We start from the raw sequence: 16749 nt of genomic DNA on the forward strand, positions 1-16749 counted from the left end.
AGGTCTTGGGGTTCACGGTGGACGACCCAAGGCTGGTGTTATGTACTAAGCTTGGAGCCTAGAACAATAGGCAGGTAGGATCCTAGAATGCAACAACTGATTGGCTTGCAGGAAAAGACCAATCAGGCTCCAGGAGAAAGTTAATCAGCCTATTAGGCTGGTAGGATCGTAGAATGCAACAACTGATTGGCCTGCAGGAAAAGACCAATCAGGCTCTAGGAGGGAAGCAGAATCAGCCAATCAGATGGGACTCATTGCGTAAATAATGTATATAAAAGCCTGAGGTTTGGGGGGCAAATGAATTACTGTTTTACAAGCTGCAATAGAGAGCATGAAATCACTACAGGACCCTGAGTATATTTCACTTGGTGACTTCAGTAGGCACTGCAGCGCCTACTCCTTTGCAAGCTCATTGTGCTGAGCTTTAACAGAAACAAGAGCCAGTGTGGTGTAGTAGTTAAGGGCGGTGGACTCGTAATCTGGTGAACCGGGTTCGCTTCCCCGCTCCTCTACATGCAGCTGCTGGGTGACCTTGGGCTAGCCACACTTCTCTGGAGTCTCTCAGCCTCACTCATGTCACAGAGTGTTTGTTGTGGGGGAGAAAGGTAAAGGAGATAGTTAGCCGCTTTGAGACTCCTTAGGGTAGTGATAAAGCGGGATATCAAGTCCAAACTCTTCTTCTGCATGGTACTTATGATGCTGACTATATTATCCATGAAGCACAACTGTAAGACACCTATGGGAACCAGCCTGGAGAGCTGGGCTGACACTATATAAGGCTGATGGCAGACAATATTTTTTACAGGCAGCTGGGGGAGTCACCTTATTGCGTGAGTGCGCGCGCGCACACACACACACACTCACACACACTTGTGGGTTAAACTGAAGTTTTCCAGAAGCCTTCCTAAGGGGAAGGGCCATAGCCAGGTGGTAGAGTACAAGGCTTGCATGCAGAAAATCCCTGGTCCAACCCCTGACATCTCCAGGTAAGGATGGAGGAACTCCCTGGAGAGCCAATCAGTAGAGAGTCTGTGCTCTAAACTGTAGCCAGCACTGTGTCCTCCAGATGTTAAACTGCAACTCCCACCACTCCCAAGCAGCATGGTGAATGGTCGGGGTGGTGGCAGCTGTGGTCTACCATCATCTGGAAGACACTACTGAGCTAGATAGGCCAATGATCCAACTCAGCATTTGACAGCTTCTGATGCTCTTCTGTTACAGCGGGCTGAGTGTACGCACCATAAGCTGTGATCCCAGTTTCAAACTTTCTTCAACCTTTTAAGAAAAGAAGCAGTTCTGGTGCCTGTTTCCAGCCTAACAGAACCCGACAGGCATTTGTCCGGTGGACCTTCTCCTCTTCTTGGCTGCTGCACTTCTGACTTGGTGCCAAAGTCTGGGATCAGCAGAAGATGATGGTCCTGGGTGCATATGAACTGATTTTCTGAGTGCAACAGAAGTGGCCCGAAAACATTCTTTGGAACATCAACAAGAGGGCAATGCCCTCCTTCCCCTTCCATTGCACTCTTCCAGTGGCAGAACACACACTACGACAACTTTCTTGAGTTGATATTGCAAAGATTTCCACACCAGAGAATAAAACAGAGGCCTCAGGAATTTATTTATTCCCTGCACATCTGGTGTCATGGGAGCGAGGTCAGGAAATAACCACAAGGTCAAGCCTGCAAATGTCTTCTTTTAATTGTCTGTTATGCAAGGTCTTTTTTTAAAAAAAAACCCCTTATTATTAAGTGGTTTATTTACTTCAGCTCTAATGATTGCAATGATGGAATGACTTTTCTCTGTTTCGCACCAAGTCAGCTTGCAGGCCTCATGGGAATATCCTGCCACTGAGCCTCTTGGGCTTGCCGATCAGAAGGTTGGCGGTTCGAATCCCCGCGACGGGGTGAGCTCCCGTTGCTCTATTTCAGCTCCTGCCAACCTAGCAGTTCGAAAGCATGTCAAAGTGCAAGTAGATAAATAGGCACCGCTGTGGCGGGAAGGTAAATGGTGTTTCCGTATGTTCTGGCTTCCGTCACAGTGTCCCGTTGTGCCAGAAGCGGTTTAGTCATGCTGACCACATGACCTGGAAAGCTGTCTGTGGCCAAAACTGGCTCCCTCACCCTGAAAGCAAGATGAGCGCCGCAACCCCATAGTCACCTTTGACTGGACCTAACAGTCTGGGGCTCCTTTACCTTTTATCCTGCCAGCCAAACCAGGTCAGTGGATCACCAATCTATTGATCATGTTGAGCTCTGGAGATCATTAGAATTTCCGCACAGGTGAAACAACTGAGTCCCCTTGGGGGAAATGACACATTCTATACAAATATGTGCAACAAAGTGCTGACTTGTGGTGAAAATGGTTGTGGTCACTATATAGATCAGCACATTCACTTTCTGTTGAGAGCCTGACATTGGATGACTGCTGAGTAGAGGCAGCTGGATGGTACAATATGGGGGTCCAGGACCATTTAAACTTAAACCCTATTCAGACTACTCATGCGAATGTTTCATTTTTATAGCAGTTGCCAATGGGAGCTCCCCCATGCCAGGTTTAAATAGCGGGCATGGGGGTAGCAGATTTGACTGCAACAGGGTGGGAGGGAGGTTAAAGCTCTTCTCTGCCCACCCCTGGCCACTGCCCAAAGTCTCCATTCAGTTCAGGCCCCCTGCACATGCTGTTTCCTCCTTGAAAGCCCATCTACACAATTGCTAATAGCATTCAAAAAGGCATTTTGTCTGGAAGTTAGAGAAGTTCTCTTCCGGATGTGAATGGGAGCTCTGCTTGGAATGAGTGGCAGGATCTGGGTGCCTCACAATTCTTTTTTAAAGGCAAACATTTAGATTTGTTGCTTACTTTGTAGTTCAGCTGTGTGTGTGTGTGTGTGTGTGTGTGTGTGTGAGAGAGAGAGAGAGAGAGAGAGAGAGAGAGAGATCTTCATTGTCATCCTTTCACTGCAATGGACTGAATTTACATGTATGTTGCATTTTAAGACGTGGCTCTAAATTCTACGCACATGCAGCACTGGGAATCCGGATTCCCCCAAGGAACAAAAGGGAGTGAGTGATGATGGGAACAGAAGCAGCAGCCAAAGGAAACCACGTTTGTTGGGGGAAGCCAACATGACCTGAGTTAGATTAATTAACGAGAGGCAATGTTGTGCTTTGGGAGCAAAAGCCTGCCAGCGACCAAGATTTTGATCCTGGTAAAGCTATATCGGGCAACTTCTGGAAAAACAAACAAGAGTCCAGTGTAACTTTCAGTGGAAGTCTGTGCAAGCCCGTTGGTGTGGATCCAGTTACAGAATTATGCAAAGCGCTGCCAGGCTGATGCTGGGGGAAGGGGTATTTTGGTGCCGATGAATAGTCTGACTTCATCTCTTTCTTCCCTTGACAGCTGGACCATTGATTGGAAATTGTAAGAGAGGCAGGGACTTCTGTTTTGCTAGGGATGCTAGCTTGGAGCAGCTGAACAGTTGCCCAGAAATGAGATCTCATGTATGTGTGTGTATTTTGGTAATAGCAGCAGCAGCAACAACAACAGTAGCTTGGTGCTACATTGTTCCAAGCAAATGTACAGCACAGGAGTTGGGCTGTAGAGTAAGTGGTGCAACCCAGACCATGCATGTGGAGAAAAGCCATAACTCAGTGGTGGAGCACATGATGTGCATGGAGAACGTCCCAGGTTCAGTCCTTGACTCTCCCCAGGGAATCACTGCCTGTCATCATAGGCCATCCTGAGCCAGTTGGACCAATGCTCTCTCCACATCACCTATTTTATACGTGAATTGCATACTGCTCAACCGTCCTGGTACAGCAATGATTGAGTACAGTGGTACCTTGGTTTAAGAACAGTTCTGTTTATGAACGATTTGGTTTACAAACTCCGCAAAACTGGAAGTAGTGTTTGAGAACTTTACCTCGGTCTAAGAACAGAATCCAAACAGTGGAAGGGCACTGGCGGCGGAAGGCCTCATTAGGGAAAGCATGCCTTGGTTTAAGAACGGTTTCGGTTTAAGAATGGACCTCTGGAACAGATTAAGTTCGTAAACCAAGGTACCACTGTACTGCTAAATCATCCACAACTATAAGCACTGTCAGTTTCCTTGAGGCAGCAGAGGAACAACACAATTACAGCTTGCAAAACAGATTAGCTGGTGCAGCTGCTGATACAATGGAGGATGTATTAAATGGGTTGTTTGTTGTGGCGGGGAAATGTAGAAAATGCATTTAGCAGACAGATCTGTAGGGGGACGATGGGAATGCAGTCAATGCACGAGCCAACTTTTGCACAATACTCCTGCAATTCTCCTTTTAAGGACAATACATGATATCAATCGATACGTAGTATCATAGAATAATAGAATCATAAAGTTGGAAGGGACCATGAGGGTCATCTAGTCCAACCCCCTGCAGTGCAGGGCACCTTTCACCCAATACGGGGCTTGAACCTGCAACCCTGAGATTTAAAAGATTCATGCTCTACCAACTGAGCTATCCTGACTGCAGGATGTTTTTTTTAAAAAATAACCCCTTGTTCTGTACAAATAGCTGAGCATTTTATCTACCGTACTTCCTGTCTAATTTCATCTGTTTCTCCTTTTATTTCCAGAGGCAACAGACCCGCTAACCAGGAACCATGTCGGTGAAGCTCACATTTGACTCCCCTGCTGACGGGGGAAGGATCAGCAGGAGCTGCTCCTTTGCTGGGTTCAGCAACGCGCAGAGCCGAAAATTAATGTGAGTCGCACAGTTACAAGCAACAAGTTCCTTTTTCTTTTCCTCCGCTTATTAGCGTCTTGTTATTTTGGCTCAACCTAGCCATTCAAAGCCAGAAGCTGCTCTCCCATCGCATTTGTTTTAGTAGCTCCTCATTTTCCCGCTCCCCAAATTGGATTGAGAGCTCTGGGCAAGGAGGGCTAGCTTAGTGGTAGAACATCTGCTATGCATGCAGAAGGTTTCTGGATCAATCCCTGGCATCTCTAGGTAGGACTGAGACCCCTGTCTGAAATTCTGGAGAGCTGCTGCCAGCCAGTGTTGACAATGAAGGGCTTGGGTGACCTGTCCTGACTCAGTACAGGGCATCTTCCAATGTTCCTGGGGTTTCAGTTCTTGCCCATGTGCCATTTTCATGTGAAACCCCCTGCTATTCCCCCACTTAGATACTTGCAGGTATGCAAGCTGAGTACTTAACGGTCATGCAGGGTGCAAAATGATTCCTCCATCCCCAGGCCCAGATATAACTGGATGCCAAGGCTTCCTGGTTTATTTCTCCAACCCACTCCAGAGGAATCGTGAAGTGGGATTATCCAGGAAGCTTGCAGGACCACGATCCTTGATCCTATCAAACCACTAAACCAGAAACCCAGTCTTATTGCAATGACTGAATGAGGCCTATGTGCTTGAATGTTGTGTTAGAGTGTTGCATCTGACGCTTGTGTACTCAAATGAACGTATGTGGAGCAGGCATGGATGCATGTGAGGGAGAGCGAAGGGGTTTGAACACAGAGAAGGTACTATTTTAATTGGTTTAAAATATTTTTCAGCTGCTCTCCGGCCATGACTCTCAGAGTGGCTTACAAGATTGACATCCAGTGCCTTTTAAAATGAAAGCAATAAACAGTCTACCGCAGTCACACAATCAATCAGTAGTTGAACTGGGTTCCACACAGTCGCAAAAACAAAACAAAAAGAGCTGCAAAAACAAAAATGCAAAATAAATAGCAAAAACAGGCAGACATCAGCGTAACACTCAAAATGGAAGTGTAACACTCAAAACGGAAAAAATTTCGCAAAAAAGTTCGCAAACCGGAACGCTTACTTCCGGGTTTGCAGTATTTGGGTTCCAAGTTGTTTGAGTACCAAGGCGTTTGAGAGCCACTGTACTTATTTTGTGGTTTTTATATTGTCATTTTATGTCACGAGATCTGCATATGAGGGGCGGTATACAAATTATTATTATTATTATTATTATTAATTTATTATTATATATTGACTTTATATGCCGCCCTATACCCGGAGGTGTCAAGGAGGTTCACAGAACAAAATCAAAATATAAAACCACAATAACGCTCTCCTCCCCCCAAAGAACCACATTTTAAAAAGGCATAGGATGTCAATCAAATCAGCTAAAGGCCTGGTTAAAAAGGAATGCCTAAAGGTGTATAGTAAAGCAATCATCATCGTCATATGAATATAGTAAAAGCAAACACAGTAAAAACTGAGTTAACAACCTCTCCTAGGATAGACATATAACTAAAAGGCATGGGCAAATCTAAAAGTTTTCATGTAGCATTAAACAGAAAATAATCTTCCTTGAGAAGGGGTTTCATAACCTCTGATTTTGGATGATGGGAGGATATGGACTGGGTAGTCAGCATGGTGCCTTCCAAATATTTTTGTACATCAACTCCCATAATCTCTAACCATTGGTCATGATGGCTGTGGTGAGTCCAACAACATATAGAGTGTTGGCTACCATTTGCTAGGGCCTCTGAAGATGATCTCACCAATGTGGCAGATTTGTATGGGAGAAGGTGACAGACTCTTAGGTTGATTACACTCACCCCAAAATACATCCATAAATGTACATGGATTTCCACTTCCATTATAAAACCTGAACAATATCAAGCTCCAGCAAGTCCTTTCTGCATTGTGCTGGTTGTCTAAACTTCAAAAGGCGGGGATTTGGGGGGGGGGGCAGGGAGAAGAAAACCAAGCAGGCAATTGAACAAACAGATTTGAAACTGCAGTACATAGTGGGAGTTCTTACAGGGAAAGGAGTCGAACAGCTGTTTCCAGGACCAGAGCACCTCCAGCAGAGTAAGAATGCTCCAAAGAAGCGAGTTTACATTTCCCCAAAGGCTATCCAGTTACTATCCAGTTGTAAAGCATTTTTAAAAGCAACAACAATCAGGTCTTTATGTACTTTTGCAGGGTGGTGGAGAGATTGCAAAACCGAAGTCCCATTTTAGCTAGGAAGGGCTTGCACTACGAGTAGGCTTCAGGACTTCCAGAAAACAGATGCTGCTGTTATTTATGATTTCTGCACCACTTGTAGGCAATGTTTATGGCCAGACGCTCAAACTACAAGGAGTTTGGAGCTTGAACATTGCAAGATACAGGCCAAAATCCAACACTGTCTTAAAAGGCACTGAAGCCAATTGACATCAACATTCTTAAGGAGGTTTAACAGTGCATTGGGTCTTGACCACAATAATTTTTGGAAGAATTCCCCCTTCCATTGCATTTAACTGTCCTTGTTTTAGCTTAAGTTGAAAATCACAGGATAACGCACCTGGATGAGTGTTTTGATAAGGCATCATTTTTGCTAGGTCAGGATAATAGGTCCCAGGGCCCATAAGCTAAGCAGGTAGGGGTGTGGTCAGTGACTGGATCTGTGACTGCTTTAGAACTTTGGGTCCCATGGCAGGTGGGAGATAATAAGTAAGTTGATATTTGCTGCTCTGATAATAAGGTTGAAGACAGATGGAGGACCCCGTGAGCTTTCCACCCATAGTGTGAACTCAGCTTCATAGTTTGCAATTAAAGCCAAATGCTGGATTAGAGACTTGTTTCCAATGCAGGGTGGCCAGGTCCAAAAAGGGCTCCCAAACCTTTAGAACAGTGTTTCCAGCTGTGGTGGTTTTTGGGACTACAACTCCCATAATCCTTAGCTTGCGGGGCCAGTGGTCAGGGATGATGGGAGTTGTAGTCCAAAAACAGCTGGAGACCCAAGTTTGGGAACTACTGCTTTAGAAGAAGGCATAAACTAAGGCCAGTTGAGTCAGCTCATAGCCACTTCTGATCCTTGCTTTGCCACATAGTTATGCAAAATAATGAAGGTTCAACTGGCTGCCCCCCAAAGATTTCTGATTATGCCGAAAGCAGTCTTCAGGGGTTAGAACTGTGCAGGTCCAGACTCTGCATGTTTACTTAGTAGACAATCACACTGAGTTCAATGGATATTACTCTGATCTTGGCAGAGAACTGCAGTATGATCTAAGCATACATCACTGAGATTCTTAAGTAAGTGACTGGAAGCTTTAATAGGATCACAGTATCCCTCTCGTCAGATAACCTTCATTCATTCCTAGAGAGGGCAAATTCTAGGTACACATCAATTGCTGCATATAACGGAGGGTTTTATCTGACGTAGTGCTAAATTAAAGTCACTAAGTGGCATATATGTTGCTGCTGGCAAAATGTTTTGCACCAGCAGAATGCTACCACGTAAGAGAAGGGCACAAGCAGTTTGCTGATAACTTAGTTGCCCGATGGATTGTGTAATCGCTTACACAATGAGTTTCCGCTAGTGCAGCTTTTGCACTGGATCTCTCTGTTGCACAACCCTAAAACTCACCCATCCACTAACCAAGAGTTCTTGCACTAGCAGACATTGGAAAGAGCCCTGAGGCTGCAATGGTAAATGTACTTTCTTGGAAAATGGTGGGTCTTGCTTCTGAGTAAGCATGGGTAGGATTGAGCTCTAAGACACCACTCTCACAACAGCTGATAGAACTAGCCAGGTGTGTCTGCTGCAGCCTTTGTTTGTTTGTTTATTAACAGGTGGGGTGGAAATCCAGTTGATTGCAAGGAGAGAATGGATGATGTTAAAGGAGGCAAGAATTTACTGAGCTTGACTTTCTGAAAAGTAAATAAATGATTAAAGGACAAGGGAGTTAGTAAAAGTCAGGTACAAATCATCAAGTATTCCAAGAGAGATAAACTAGCCAGGAATCTGTCAGAAAAAGACCACCTTCAACAGAGATTCCCTGGACTGCCTTTACTGGGATAGGTGAGCAATGCTCAGTGGTTCAGTGGTTCTTTGTATTTACACAGCTACATAGTATTATTCTGTAAAAGATACTGAGTTTTTTTTTGTTCCAAGTGGGACTCTTAAATTAATGCAACTTGTCCTGTCCTGTGTTCCAAAGGAGGAACAAAAAATAAGTTGGTTTAGCAAGGAGGGCAGAGGTTTAAAGATTTAGTTTTCTTTATCTTACAGAGAGGTAAGATGACTCACTGTTTAAGTAGAGAGAATGATAGGGACTTTTCTTTCTTTCTTTCTTTCTTTCTTTCTTTCTTTCTTTCTTTCTTTCTTTGAATTTCTCTCTAGACAAATAGTGTACAACCTAATTCTTCTGAGTGGTAGTTAATGGTGGTCCTACTCAGAGTCGCCCCATTGAAGCTGAGGACATGACTAACTAAGGTTTGTTAATTTCAGTGCGTCTGCTCAGGGTCTGCGTAGGAAGGGGGGACAGTGGGGGCGGACTACACCGGGTGCCCTCACTGAGGGGGGTGACATTTGGCGCACCGCCTGCCCGCAACTCCCAAGCCTACCTTGAGCCGCCGGGGTAAGGGAGGGCGCTGCTCCGCTTTGCTGGCAGCATTCTCCTCTTCCCCCTTCATTTTGACAGCTTGGGGGAGCTTGGGAGTTATGAGTGGGTCGTGCGCCAAATGTCCGCCATGGGCGGTTTGCTCCGCCCCCGGCTGCAGGGCGTGCTCACTGCTCCAGGCACCCGAGCAGCTATCCCGTACCCGGGAGGGCACCTTCCGCACCACGCCCCCCTTGGGAGCGTGCCCGCCTGCCCTGGGCAGCATGGGCATATGCTCCGCCGCTGGGTCTGCTCTGAGTAGGACTTAGTAGGGTACCGCCCACTATGTTTAATGCAACGTAGTCTCAATGACTTCAGTGGGGCTTACTGTCAAGAAACTGTGCATTGTGTAAGTGAAACAGATGTTATTATCCATTAACATTGCAGTGAAACGCCAGAGTAGGTTAGGCTGTAATCCTATCCCCACCTACTTGGGAATAAACCCCGCTGAATTCAGTAGGACTTCCTTCTGAGCAGACATGGTTAGTATATTCTTCCCAGGTGGCCGTTGGTTAGGGTACAGACCAAATGGCACTGGTTAATACACGGATTGAGGGTGTGTGTTACCTGTGGCCCTTCAGATGTTGATGGGACTCCATCTCCCGCCAGGCCCAGCCAGCATGGCCAAAGGTTGGCGGTAATGGGAAATGGAAGTCCAGCAACATGTTTAGGCAAGCATTCTCCTGATTTGAACCTCCAGATCTAATGGCTGTTTTAACAGTTTCAGTGGCTACTCTGTTTCAATGAGTTTGTTCCAGTGTCCAATTTAATATGGGTGCTTTTATTATGTGTGTATTTTGGTTATGTGTGGATGCTCTTATAATTAGTTTTACACTTGCAAAACTGTTTAGAAGCCATTCTGATGCCAGTATATAAATAAATTTGGAGATTTTCGCTTGCTCAACAGGGCTCCTCCCCTCTTCTTTCCCATGCCCCCCAAAATTGGCTAGGGGTATGGGTTGGTGAACCCCAGACCTGCATACTGCGTGGCAGGGAGAGAAAAGAGGCTGGGCAAGCTGTAAAGTTTGCGAAGATGGAACATTCGTCATAGCATGATGTTGAACTCTACCCTTTGGGTTTAAGTTAGCCATGTCCATGAATTTGAATGGGTCTACTCTAAGTAGGAGGGACGTGGGTGGTGCTGTGGGTTAAACCACAGAGCCTAGGACTTGCCGATCAGAAGTTCGGCAGTTCAAATCCCCGCGACGAGGTGAGCTGCCGTTGCTCGGTCCCTGCACCTGCCCACCTAGCAGTTCGAAAGCACGTCAAGTGCAAGTAGATAAATGGCATTTCCGTGTGCTGCTCTGGTTCGCCAAAAGCGGCTTAAGTCATGCTGGCCACATGACCCAGAAGCTGTACGCCAGCTCCCTCGGCCAATAAAGCCAGATGAGCGCTGCAACCCCAGAGTCGGCCACGACTGGACCTAATTGTCAGGGGTCCCTTTACCTTTATTCCAAGAACGACTAATATTGGATACATCCTTTGTCTTTTTTTTTATAAATGAATCATTCTCTTTCTCTTTGTCAATGCTTAAATGGTTACTCTACTAATACTGTTAATTCTTCTGTTCCAGGGAAACAATTTATTTAAAAATAAAATAAAATAAAAACATCTCAGCCTTTTTTGTTTGTTTGTTTGTTTTAATGCTTCTTGCTTGCTTCTGACTGCTGTTTTCTCTTTCAGTAGGTCTTGTAACCAGCTAGGAAACCTTTGTGGAGGGATGGTGTAAAATTCTATCAAATAAATAAATAAAATTCTGGGGGAGAACTGGCAAGGATAGGAAGGTTTAAATCAGGCTTTCTCAAACTCGGCCCTCCAGATGTTTTGAGGCTACAGTCCCCAGCACCCCTGACCACTGGTCCTGCTAGCTAGGGATCATGGGAGTTGTAGGCCAAAAACATCTGGAGGGCTGAGTTTGAGGAAGCCTGGTTTAAATGCTCCAGAGGTACAGGAGTATCAGGAGGGTATGTGTAAAAAGCAATCAATGGGCAGCATGTGATTCTCCCCTGCGCTGGTTTTGGGAGATGTGTTTGTTAAGGTAGCACTGTTCTCTTCCTAACCAGAACACACTTCGACTGGGTAGCATTTAATTTTTGAGTTACCATGCAGAGGATTAGGTTTTGGAATTAGGCTCATCTTTCTAATCTTACATCCTCATCATGGGCAGTGAAGCCAAGCAATTTGTGTTCTTGTTTAAATTCATCATGGTCTCCTTTCTCTCTTAATTGCCCTTTCTGCAGGAAGTCTCTCAGCAAAGGTTCTACGAGGTCTAAAATGTCAGTGAAATCTGCCAAGACCTATCCCTCTCTGCAGAAAGGGATGGTCATCTGGGATCCCAAGCCACAACAAGTGAAGAAAGTTTTTGAAGCTTTGAAGAAAGGACTCGAGTAAGGCTTTCTCTTCTCTCCCCATCCCAGCCCATTCCTTTTATCACACTAGAATGTTGGAATTTGCTGTCTTCTCTGTGTTAGCATTTACTCAGCTGCTGCTAAGTGCATTTATTAATCATCATTATTATTATTTATTCAACTTATACACCGCCCTATACCTGGAGGTCTCAGGGCAGTTCACAACAAGACCACAACATATAAAATCAAGCCAAAAGCAATAACCCAATAAACACCCCCCCCTCAAAGCCACATTCTAAAAGGGTCTTGGATTTATTCACTGTCTTCTCTGTATTAGTATTTATTCATCAGCTGCAAAGTGTTGTATAGCATAAGGAAATAACTCACCCTGTGCTCCAGGGCTCTACAGGGCCTTTTCTTGGTACTTTTACAATAGCTGAATATGGTTCCTCAACCAGTATAGACAGCTGGAACGTGTCTGCTTAAATGGGCATTCATGGCTGGTGGATGCTAGCTGCTAATCACATTATGCATGAGTCTGAAGAGTAACTGTTTGCAGTTGGCCTAGTCAGCAAGAGAGACAAAGTTTGAGGAGGATGTTGTTTGTCTGTTGTTGTATTTATTAGTCATATTTTCCACAAATGTAACTCAAAGAGACTTGCAGAAACATTAAAAGCAAGTAAAAAGCTTACATTTATAAAAAGGGCAGATATAGCTCAGCCCACCCGACAAAAAGGGTGATCAGCAGAAGAGGCCGCAAGCATAATTTACCCTTCAAATCAGGGTCCAAAAGCCTGGGTGAATAAAATTGGCACCGAAAAACAGATAGTGATGGTGCCAGCCATGTATCCCTAGGGAGAACATTCTGCAAATGGGGAGGCACCAATGAGAAGGCTTTTTCTCATGCTGTCGTCCTCAATACTTCTCTCAGGGAGAAAGGCCTCAGATGACAAGTGCAAGGTCCAGTTTGAACCATGAGGGGAGAGACGGTCATAACAATAGATTCATAGACTTGTAGAGTTGGTATTGTGGCCCTGTGGAAGACTTTATAGATCAAATCCAAGATTTTGAACTGGGCCTGGAAACTAATTTGCAGCCAGTGCGGTCATGCCATGATAGCTGCTTTATGGTCAGACTGTCTTGCTCTGGTCAGCGGTCAGGATTCTGCACCAGCTGCAGTTTCTAAACCACCCTTCAAAGCAGTCCCACTTACAGCCTTTTGCAGTCATCTCACCTTGAGGTGTTCCTGCTTACTGGTAAGAAAGAGCCTTGGGGAGTTCAGTGGAACCAAGAAAATGTACACATGACCATTTAAAATGTATTTTAACCCGTATTTTAATAAACTGGTTTTTGTTTGTTTGTCCCCCCACATTATGTTTTATTGTAATTTTATTGGTGTTAGCCGCCCTGAGCCTGGCTGGCTCTGGCCAGGGAGTGCGGGGTATAAATAAAAATTTATCATTTATTATTATTATTATTACTCAGCCATGTGGAGAATGCCCAACGGATAGTAGTCAACAAGGTAGAATCATAGAATTTTAGAGTTGGAAAGGACTACGGTGGTCTTGTGGTCAAACTCACTGCAATGCAGGAATCTTTTGTCCAACGTGGGGCTTGAACTCACAACCGTGAGATTAAGAGCCTCATGCTCTACCAACTTCTTGCCACCAATATCCATTGAGGGAAAGGATTGTTGTGTTATAATTAAAGGTAGCGCTGCCCTGATCCATGCCTTATACTTTTAATTTGACAAACGCTGACACCCCCCATATATATATATATGCCAAAATCATAAATAAATAGCTAGCTGTTCAGCTCCTGAATGTCTTTCTTGGATAATAAATTTCCTTTGATGCAGGTAGCTACTTGTTTTGTGTTATCTTTGCTTGGCTTGGGAATTTATGAAATAAGAGCAAGCAAACCTTTCGCTCCAGTAAGTTTACTGCGCTGCCGCGTTTTAGAGGTTGGAGTGCAGAAATATTTAAACTAGCTTCGGAGACCACTGTTCTTGTGTTAACTGGCAGATGATCAAATGGCTGGATTCTGGAGGAACAATGTGTCTCGGGTGGATGGGTGGGACTGTCTTTGCAATGGTTAGAGGGAGGGGAAAATGCCCCCAAAAGTAACTTGGAAAAGGCACAGGCTACTTAACATAAACACATTGACCTGTTTAGGTTCTGCATCTTGTAAAGAAGCACTGACTGCATCCTTTTTTAAATACAAGAGGAGAAAATTGAGTTATTCATGTCTGGTCTGAATTAACTCACAAAGTTAGAGGAATGTGAGCCTAGGAGGTTTTTGCCCCCTGGGAGCTAACATGGAGTTTTGAGTCTGTAACTATTACTTCTACTCTTTGTGTGTTGGGGGGGGGGTGTCCCACTGGACCCAGCAGGAGCTAAGAGGCCAGAACCCTGAAGGGTAATTGTTCAGTGGCAACAGGCATTCTCCATTTCATACCCTTGATTTCCACAGACTCTCCAAAATAGCAGGGAGCAGTGGTGCAGAAGAGGGGTAAAATGGGAGAGTGAAGTTCTAGGGCTTTATTCAGCATTGCAATGACAACATCTGTTGAGTGCCAGGGAACCCTCCTTGCTTTGGCAAATGAATGAAGCAATAATGAGGCTTTCATGTTAACGATAGATAGACAGATAGATACATAGATAGATAGTTGATAGATAGATTATCATAGAGTAAGGCTGGAGAACTGGATCTTTCCAGTGGTGGGTGAAGTGGATCTGGATCCCTCCCCATCCTTCCTAGGCCTACTTTTACAGGTGGGCCAGACTACCCACCTGTCAATCACCTGGATGTCATAATGATATCAGGTGATTAATACCTGTTAAAGTAACCACCAATCAACCTCCTTTGAAGATGTGCTTGAATCGGAGAATGAGGAGAGTAATTAAGCAGAGGCTGGACACTTTCCTCCTTTTCTTTGAAAGGGTTCCTACTTCAGGCTAGCCAATTCAATTAGAACACTTCATTCCAGGATTATTGGCATTTCTAATTAAAAGCTGAAAATGTTGCAATACAGCTGGTTGAAGGTCTTTTTTTAAAAGCTTAGTTTATTATTATTATTATTTTGCATGTTTAATTCACTCTATAAACATCTGTTCTAAGCTGATCCTAATGTTTTGCTTGGGGGGGGGGCAAGTATATACATGTGTATGAAGATGTAACCTTCCCATGCCCAATACTCTCCTGCATATCTCCCACTTCCCTAAAACATTCCCCTCTGATTTATGCATAGTGGGTGGTGCTGTGGGTTAAACCACAGAGCCCAGGACTTGCCAATAAGAAGGTTGGTGGTTCGAATCCCCGCGATCGGGTGAGCTCCCGTTGCTTGGTCCTAGCTCCTGCCAACCTAGCAGTTTGAAAGCACATCAAATGCAAGTAGATAAATAGGTACCCCTCCGGTGGGAAGGTAAACGGCATTTCTGTGTGCTGCTCTGGTTCGCCAGAAGCGGCTTAGCCATGCTGGCCACATGACCTGGAAGCTGTACGCCGGCTCCCTCGGCCAATAAAGCGAGATGCGCGCCACAACCCCAGAGTCGTCCACGACTGGACCTAATGGTCAGGGGTCCCTTTACCTTTACTTTTATAATAATCACATCTGATTCTTCTCTTCCTGTAGTGAATATCTGGAAATGCATCAGGCTGAGCTAGATTACCTCTCAGAATGCCACAAAGATACAAGAAGAAACTCACGGCTGGTAAGTTGTTCTCTCTTTCTAACTTCAATAATTTGTTGGTAGACACTGTAAACAAAGAGTAGGGAACCTGTGGTCTGCCATATTTTTATAGGACTAGGTCTTGACATCTGTGGTGGCACAGAGCTGTATGCACCACTTGTTCCAAACATTGAGCCTTAACTTCATGCTTTATACATGACCGGGCCAAACCGACATCTAAACAGAAAGGATCTTCTGTTGCCCCACTCCAATTTAGTCCTAAATCATAGGAAGGACAAAATATATTTCTGCAGAGCCCAGCCTTTTTATCTCCTGCTGGCACTGTGGTCTAAACCACTGAGCCTTGGGCTTCCAATCAAAAGGTCGGCGGTTCGAATCCCAGCGACGGGGTGAGCTCCCGTTGCTCGGTCCCAGCTCCTGTCAACTTAGCAGTTTGAAAGCACGTCAAAGTGCAAGTAGATAAATAGGTACCACTCCGGCGGGAAGGTAAACTGTGTTTCTGTGCGCTGCTCTGGTGTCAGTGTTCTGTTGCGCCAGAAGCGGCTTGGTCATGCTGGCCACGTGGCCCAGAAAAACTGTCTGTGGAGCAGACAAACGCCGGCTCCCTCGGCCTGTAAAGCAAGATGAGCTTTACGGTTGCGACTGGACTTAACTGTCAGGGGTCCCTTTACCTTTACCTTACTAGTAAAAATAGCTTGTAGAGCTGCAACAACCCTGCCTTCAAAAAAAAAAACAAAAAAAAAAAACAGTACAGCCCTTTGGACAGAAGAACTTCTCCTTGCTCCCTTCAAAGGACCCACTGAGCTCAGACAAAAAATGGGTTCTTTGTGGACATCTTCCAGACCATGTGGCTCTTGGGATGGAGGCCAGAGGTTTCTCACTGCTGTGGCGGTGAAAGCTTTCATTCAAGCCCACCTGGACCACACAGCTAATAAAAGCAAAAAAACACCCTCTTGCAATTAAGATGCTGAGAACTCTGGAACACAAGGAGGAGGAGCAGACTTCTACATAAAAACAATATATTGAAACAATAAAACCAGAACTTTTTTCTGGGGGTACTCAAAGGTTTACAGTACCAGCAACAACTACCCTCCCCAAAATGTTAAAAGTGTGGCAGTTACTGTAACAACTTCATGGTGAGTACCAGCATCTTTTTTTTCCTAACACCCCCCCCCCATATATATATATATATAACTCTTTTCTAGCACTGCACTGTATGATTGTGGATGTAGTAATCTGTATGCTAAAATTTAGCACATTTCTCTTTCAGGCTTTCTACTATGATTTGGATAAGGTAAGAAATGTGTTGATGGATTCTGTTTTACTTTTCTTT

General features: G+C 44.8%; 1 protein-coding gene across 4 annotated transcripts in view; it reads left to right on the plus strand.

Moving 5' to 3' along the window:
- RIPOR3 (RIPOR family member 3) overlaps positions 1 to 16749 on the plus strand; it is a 105894-nt gene that overhangs the window by 42592 nt on the left and 46553 nt on the right. For all 4 annotated transcript variants that reach the window (XR_014527283.1, XR_014527284.1, XR_014527285.1 and 1 more), the window contains exons 2-5: positions 4612 to 4739; positions 11617 to 11763; positions 15359 to 15437; positions 16687 to 16710. Coding sequence is in view for 1 of the 4 variants with exons in the window: in XM_083508000.1 (XP_083364126.1) it covers positions 4639 to 4739; positions 11617 to 11763; positions 15359 to 15437; positions 16687 to 16710 (351 nt within the window). In the remaining 3 variants the exon portion in view is untranslated. The remainder of the gene's footprint in view (positions 1 to 4611; positions 4740 to 11616; positions 11764 to 15358; positions 15438 to 16686; positions 16711 to 16749) is intronic.

The sequence above is a fragment of the Podarcis liolepis genome (assembly GCF_965112155.1).
Source record: "Podarcis liolepis genome assembly, chromosome: 6".
Taxonomy (NCBI): Eukaryota; Metazoa; Chordata; class Lepidosauria; order Squamata; family Lacertidae; genus Podarcis; species Podarcis liolepis.